This window comes from Dermacentor variabilis, unplaced genomic scaffold, assembly GCF_050947875.1.
Source record: "Dermacentor variabilis isolate Ectoservices unplaced genomic scaffold, ASM5094787v1 scaffold_15, whole genome shotgun sequence".
Lineage (NCBI taxonomy): Eukaryota > Metazoa > Arthropoda > Arachnida > Ixodida > Ixodidae > Dermacentor > Dermacentor variabilis.
Window position 1 is genome coordinate 1,509,433 of NW_027460313.1, and position 7,917 is coordinate 1,517,349.

The 7,917-nt window shown below is 46.2% G+C and overlaps 1 protein-coding gene across 2 annotated transcripts in view; it reads left to right on the plus strand.

Annotated features, from left to right (window-relative positions):
• Positions 1 to 5,202, plus strand: part of LOC142567932 (uncharacterized) — a 30,269-nt gene extending 25,067 nt beyond the window's left edge. For both annotated transcript variants that reach the window (XM_075678020.1, XM_075678021.1), the window contains 2 exons: positions 2,730 to 2,834; positions 4,848 to 5,202. In XM_075678020.1, coding sequence (XP_075534135.1) covers positions 2,730 to 2,830 — 101 coding nt within the window. In that variant the 3' untranslated portion in view covers positions 2,831 to 2,834; positions 4,848 to 5,202. The remainder of the gene's footprint in view (positions 1 to 2,729; positions 2,835 to 4,847) is intronic.
• Positions 5,203 to 7,917: the final 2,715 nt, after the last annotated feature.

The window sequence follows — 7,917 nt, forward strand, 5'->3', positions numbered from 1 at the left end:
TTGCATAATTCATCTTAGTTAATTAACAAATAGGCGGAGTATAAGATTGCTCTAAGGAGCCCCACATGAAGGGAAACCATATGTCATTAGCTTCATTCAGCTGTGGTTAACTACTTCTTTAAAATCCTTGGTTCAAGTTACGTGAAACACCCTGTATAAGCTGCGCATGTACAGTACAAGCTTTTGTCCCACGTCCCGGACCTACAGCGACGTTTTGATGGGCTCTCGATTTTGCCGGATGCCGACAGATGGTCGAGGAGATATTAATGTTGAGATGATAAGGAAAATAACCTTTGCATGAGACCGAGGAGGAGAAAGGGAGGAAACACAACGTATCTTATTGAAGTGTTGGTGAAGAAAGAACTCCAGACAAGATTGAGGTTATTTACATGTACCTCATATCGCCCTGCCAGTGTGCGTGTAGGAGTGAAACTACGCTACACTCTTAAAAAAGTTCGCACGATTTGCGTCGTATTTTGTCCCACAACAATAATCATCACCTGTCTTGGCCACATTTTCTTTCTGTAACACTGCGAGCCCGGTAGTTTCCAGGTGACGAACGTCTTGCGCGCTGGCAGCGTGACATAACATTATCGACAGGAACGTAGCGAGTACTTAGTTTTAAGAAAAGGAACCGCAAGTCAACGCACGTGACGATTTTTGCTTTGGGACTAGGTAAGCGTCAAAGGGTGTAAACTTTTTAAAGATTGTAGCCTGAGGACAATGAACACGTTTAAGCAAGTTGGCACCCTTTGCGGCTTGTCTTGTCCGCACAACGATGATCGTCATCTGTCTTGCTTGCGTTTCCTTTCCTGAACACAGCGCTCGCTACTTTCCTGCCGAGAATGCTGTGTCACGCTGATAACGCGCAAACCGTTCGTGACCTTAAAGTAGCGGGCTCACAGCGGTAAAATTAAAATTAAATTATGGGGTTTTACGTGCCAAAACCACGATCTTATTGTTAGGAACGCCGTAGTGGGGGACTCCGTAATAATTTGGACCCCCTGGGGCTCTTGAACGTGCACCTAAATCTAGGTGCACGGGAGTTTTCGCCCCCATCGAAATACGGCCGCCGTGGTCGGGATTCGTGCTTAGCAGCCCAACACCATAGCCACTAAGCAACCACGGCGGGTTACAAAAATTCGTCCTGGTCCGGGACAGCGTTAAAGAAAGGAAATGAGGGCAAGATTGACGAAGATTATTGTTTTGAGACAAAATAAGTTCCAAAGCGTGCAAGCTTTTTAATAGTGCATGATCGTCATCGATTTCGCTTGCGTTTCCTTTGTTGAAAAATCTGCGCTCGTTACTTTCCTGTCGAGAATGTCACGCTGATAACGCGCGTGCCATGGAGGAAAGAAACAAAATAGGAGAGGCCCTGACGTCACGGTTTTGAGTCCGCAAATGCAGCCATGTTGATGTGCCATCTCTCTTTCCTCCTCCAATAAGCTCGCGGGAGCAGAATACGCGAGCTTTGAGCTTGCATCGCTACGAGCCGCCGGAAGTGTGTGCTGCCGAGGCGCGTCATATCAAAGCGCAAAACTCCTGTAACAGTTTTAGTGAAGCAGACGGGCTCTTGTGCTTTTCTGCGGCACGTTGAGGGCGATGCCAAAGACCCGCGCCGTAATTACTTGAGTGTTCTTGTTGCTGGCTGACGCTCACACTCATAGACCTGAAACACAGCTTTCGAGCTTACACGCCACGCTTCGAAGTCAGCTTGTCTGGCGAACAGAATGTGCTGCGAGAAAGACACGAGCTTTTTGCTATGAGTCTGGCTGCAAAACGAGAAGGAAATCCAGTGGACGCGCTGGCCCGGTTTAGCTGGGTCGGCTCAACGCCGGAGCAAGCTTCCGCTGCCGGCATGAGCGTCGTGTGCGCGCAGACAGCGTTCCTGCTGAGCAAACTAGTAGCGCAGCTGAATGCAAACGCTAAGCTCAAATCGTCTAACATCGTTTGTCACGGACTGTCGGAGTGAAGAAGTGATAAGAAATGTCGTAGTTGGTCTCGCAACACTGGAGATGCTTCTGGTTGTAGTTAACGCGCCCACTACTTGCTCAAGTTCATACGGAGGCTCGTGCGAGACTGAGCAAGTACTAAGACATCTCGCTATGCCCAAGACGGACAGGAGAAGCGCGCACAATTTACTTTACTGCTAACGAGCAAGCAGCGCCACGTTTCATCGTAATAATATATAGTTTACAAATGCTGGTCGAACGGTGGAAACACTTTGATGATGAATTTATTTGATAAAGGACATTTCAATATTCAGTGACTGAGATGGATAGATCGATATATGGTACTGTGATTCGTAAACTTTGGTACTGGCAGTGTTCGTTCTCCGACTGTCGGTTCGCATTTTCCCAACATTTCTGTGCTGATATATAAGCACATGGTTTAACATTTGAACGACAACGTCGTACTCGAGTAATCGTTTGCACGATGATCTGAACGCGCGCTATGATTGATTTTCGATCCTGTTTGGCAAGTGCAGGCCGTACGTAAACATGCCCAAGTCAAAGTCAAATTCGCTTACACAAACCACGTATTAAAAAGGTGTAGTAAACTTGAAAGAAAAAAAGCAAAATGTTAGTTTCAGGAGAGACAGAGAAATATGGTAAAACGCTTTGACAGCACTTAATGATTCTTTTTACTTGAACTAAGATGCCGAGACCCTCGTGAAGTGCCGGTATGGCGTTGAAAAGCAAATCGCGAATCGTTCGACTTCTCCGCAGCCTGCAAGCACCGCGAGGAGAGTGGCGATGAAAAGTCCGTGGACCGGTACTTTGCCTGCCAGCGCCCCTGCTATCCCTTGCGGCCTTCCAAGCAGCAGTAGTGAGGCAAGTTACTGCCCAGCGGAAACTCAGCATTCCGAGCAATACTTGCACGGTTAGATTTAGCTTGCGCAATTGGTGTGGATGACAAAGTGAAATATATCTTAAGAAGTAGGTGAACCCGCCGTGGTGGTTTAGGGTCTATTACGTTGCAATACAATGTGACGGGTTCAATGCCCTGTCCACGAGTGCTGTTTACGTCCAAGTTTGTAACACAGATATGTTCACCGCACTTACACCTATACACGTGTCTTTTTCTCGGTCACCCACACTTATTCATTCTGAGGTTTCACGTGCCAAAACGACGATTTGATTATGAGGCATGCCGTACAGTGTGGGACTTAGGATTACTTTTAACCACCCGGGGCTCTTGAACATGCCGAAAATGCACATTAAATTTGCATTTCACCTCCACCGAAATGCGACCGGGATTCGATCCCGCGTTTTCGGGCTTAGTGGCGCAATGCGATGTAGCCACATACGCCACCACGGCGGGTCAAATTATTTCAGATGCAAACTCGCTAGACAGCCGTGACGAAAATAGTTTTTTTTTTTTGGCGACTTGTTCACGTTGCTCGTCGCTCAAATTTATTTTAATGCAAAAGAAGAGAAATGGCAGAGTAAACGGATTGCGCACAATTGCGGATGTTGAACGAACGTTGAGCAAAATAACGTTTTTTTCTGATAAGCAGCGGACGACGGAACTACGGAGAAAAACAAGCACGCATCTGCGCCCAAACATGTGGATTATTTTGCAGCGAAGCTGTTAAGGTCGTACAAATGCATTCAAAGGTGTCCTACTAAAATGTACTGTCTCGTGACTTCTAAGCGTTTGCATTGGCTGTTGGAGGACTAACAAATATTGTGGGCGGAAATTTGACAAGGACATGATTGTGGGAGGGTGTTTTAGATAGCGTGCGTGCGCTATCAACTTTGTGGGCTATAGTTGGATGAGTTATGAGAAGCTCTCAATGTTTCGTGAAACGCTTGTTCGAGTAATTTACATACGGTTGGACGAAGCGTTGCGAAAAAGCAGCTTCGCTTATCGCATAAGACATTTTCGTAAATAAAATACGTACCAGGAAAAATATGGCGGTAAACTTTCAAACCTGCGCAGCGATAAGGGGATTGTTAGATTCGCGTAAATTGAAGTCCGTTGCGCAGATGTCTTCGGAAGACTGAAATGGATGCCGCCAAAGACTGGTCGCATGTATGAGGAGAGAATTCATATAGGAATAAAGCTCGTGGCTCGAACAACACAATGTTGCAATTTAAAAGTTCTCGGGATGTTATAGGAGAGTAACAAAGAATAAAAAAAATTGCGGCGCAATTCGCGAAAATATTTTCTTCGGAATAGCAATAAATTATGAAAATGTGCCTGAGCAGGGGATATTTCATGATGACACTTTGGATTCGCATAGACGATGCCCGCCAAGTACGGATACATGTGTTGAAAGGGCACTTGGCACGTTCACAAGTGTTAATTTGAGCGCGATGAAAAAATGCGTTGCACTTTCGGAGGCGTTGACGTTAGAGAAACGGCTGCGCCGGGCGGGGAATAAGTCACACGAACCGGTCAAAGCAGTTGGCTACGAAGGCGGCAGGCAAGGAGCCATGATATTGGTCGGCTTAGTGGTGCAGGGAGGTGATGTCAGTGAGGGAGGACCATGCCTGCAAAAGCAGCATGTCAAGAACAAAAACAGCTGCGCTGGTAATTGGTTTTGTGATTTGGAGAGGTCGCGCAAGCCTACTGACATTTTCCGCGAGGGAAGTTTACATTTCAGCCCAACGAAAGTGAGCAGAAAAATGTCTTATACACGATGACCAGCTAGATGAAGCTATATCGGGAATGTCGCTTGTTCTTCTCGCTGACGGCCATGCTTATTCAGCTAAATTTTTAGTTTGGAAACCAGTAGGTCATACCGTCTCATGGTTGCTTTCTGTCGGAGGCAGTGCTCTGGAATGGGCTGCAATTTACCTTGATCATGTGCGAACGCTTTCCTTTTTGTTCTATTACAGATGACCGGCGGATCTACGCGGGCATGAATCGCTGGATCATCGTAGGAATGTTAAAGTTTCCCTAATACAACTTCGAAGACGTATTTACTTACCTTGTAGAGGTTGTCAAATTTCTCGCGGTATTACTATTATATTTCCCCGGGCTTTCTCAAGTGCCACAAGTAAATCGCGAAACTGCATCGTTATCTGATATAGAATATAAGTAAGGCACCATAATAATGAGTTTTAATAACACCGCCTTGTCTTAGCAAGTTGCAAGAACGGATATGTATAAAAAGCGTATATAGACAAACATTCAAGTGTACAAAAAACAATCTGCTGGCACATTGGGACCAGAGCCACAAAGAAGAGGAATAAAAATAACATTGCATCTCTCTTTTGCACTCTTCGAAAATGTGGGCTAAACGACAACAAAATAAAATAGGCAAACAAATACATGGGCTACGCGGAGCTGTGGTAAATATCACAATATATTCAGAAATATCCATATTCTAGCTGAGTTCAGCCTTGCCTTTGATCCCCTAGAACCTTCGTAATCGTTGGTCCTTGGGAGCGGATGGAGTGGCAGGAGATCAAGGATTAGTCTCTATCATTAGTTCTGCAAATTATGTAGGATCAGCCGTAATGGGCCTGTTGTAGATCGAATGTGGGAAATACCTTCGTTTACGTGGTATTTATGGGTGTTATTACAGGTAACATTATTAGCATGGTTTGGTTTCAAATGGGCAAAAAATTAAAAATTATGGGGCTTTACGTGTCAAAACCACTTTCTGATTATGAGGCACGCCGTAGTGGAGGGCTGCGGAAATTTCGACCACCTGGGGTTCTTTAACGTGCACCTAAATGTAAGTACACCGGTGTTTTCGCATTTCGCCCCCATCGAAATGCGGCCGCCATGGCCGGGATTCGATCCCGCGACCTTGTGCTCAGCAGCCCAACACCACAGCCACTGAGCAACCACGGCGGGTTCAAATGGGCAAGGCAAACTGGAAAGTTTTTCTGGCGTTCTGCTGCTCAGTACAAGGTTGCAGGTTCGATGTCCTACTTTGGCTGCCGCGTATCTATTGAGATGGCACGGAGAAACGCTCTACGAAGCTTTTAAAGAACCCTCGGGTCGAGGGCCCCATAGGCATAACAGTAAGTCATGACAACTGATTCCATGATCAAGTTTCTTTTTTCTTTAATTTTTAACCCTTTCAGCGTCATTGACATACTGGTACGTTTCCGTGTTTCTGTCCCGCCACGTTTCTTTTTACATTCCTTTCTTCAGATAGGAGCATTTTTTCAAGGGAGCATTCGTCATGATCATGGTTATTTTTCTTTCATTTCTGCACAACCAAAATTTAAACCGATGGTGAGTAAACCGTTGCGTTCGTTTTTAATATCCGAGAAGAAAAAAAACCCCGATGCTTGTGGTGCGTCCTTTCTGAAACGACTTGACACTGGAAGGGTAAACGCTCATGGCAACGAAGTCGGTTTGAGCGGAGGTTGGTGGCTATGTATTACCGACCTCTCGCTACACGCTATTCCCGTCGCGCTAGACCAGAGTATAGAAGCGTCATTCTCTACTTTCGTCAAGCGCCTCTGGCTACGTGCCAGCGTTCGCGATCGCCCCGTCCCGATAGGGCGCCTTGGGACACCTATATGGGCTCGAGAGCAGAGTTCTTTCGCGGCTGCTCCTGTCCGCCTTGTATTCCTCGCGCTCAGTCCGTAGTCGTGAGCCACCAAGAACTTACCATCTTGTTGGCCTCTTCTGAACCTATTTAACCAGTCTTGGGACGATGGTTTAGTCACCGAGCAGTGTAAGGGCTTTGTCTGTTGTCCCTTTCGTTATTCCTTGTGCCCGTGTTTCCATGCCTAACATGAACGTAAGTGTGGCTAGCTGGTGCATCTTTTCAAGCCTGGAGAGTGTCCCCTTCCCTTTACACCATACCGACCCAGTGTATTGCCAGTTGCGTCGGTAAGTTCGCGTAGATGATACTGAGACGTCTGGAGTGATACCGCTGGTACCTTGAACACAGAAGATCAATCCTGGCGCCATGGTCGATTCACGAAGTGGACGTTCCTCAGTTTACAGTGCCATTGATTTCGTCACCTCTTTGCAGCAGCAAAAATCTGCGAAGCGTAACTCGGTGACACTATTGACACGTGTACTTGTTTATATTTTTCGGGTGACCGCTTTTCATCGTCTAACAAATATCGCTCAGCGTGGGACGCTCCCACATGAGTCGCAAGTTTCTCGAATGTTATCGATGGTTCTGTTGTCACCGAAGCTTGTGTAATCTAATTGAATGTGTGACGCGAATTGTGTAGAACGTTTGAACGTTTTGGAAGACATGTGGGCACCAGTGATTACTCAGGAACCTTCGATGACTTATGTATCAAAGCCGACGCGCTTGACCCGTTGATCAGATTTCGACGATCCCCGACTGTGTTCGCCGCTATCGTTGTGCTTGAAGTGTAGCCTGTTTTTGTGGGCACAGGTTCATCCAATAAAAGTTAGTTTCGTCACTCACAGTATTGCTACTGTGTTCTTTACCGTGACTACTACGTGACACTCTTATAACAGATACAAAAGGTTGCATACGACAACGTGACCTGTGAATCCTTTCTTGATGCGCTTGAGAATGCTGGGTAGACTGCAAGGTCACGTCTTTGAATTCGTTAAAAGATACTTCTCGAGGAGGTCTACGTTCGTTGTTATCTAATACGACCCGAAAACTAAGCATTTTTTTTCTTTCGTGGTGTCCTACAAGGCAGTGAGTGTTTGAGCCTTAAGTTTGTCATCAGTCTGGCTGTCATCCTGCCCGCCAAATCACTACCACGGCCGTCCAATATCCATCTCTACGCCTATAGTATCTGCATGGCAGCTTCTGGCGTGACACAACATCATATTAACATTGTCAATACAATGACCTCGTGTTTGTGTGCTTAGCTGCAAATGGCATCTGAGCTCCTTAGAGTGGTGGTGCTACGTCATGACACGGCATAGATATCAATGACGGTCTCATAGCAATGCGACAGAAGTGGACTTTTTATTTTGCACTGCAGAGGGCAACTTTTACATGCA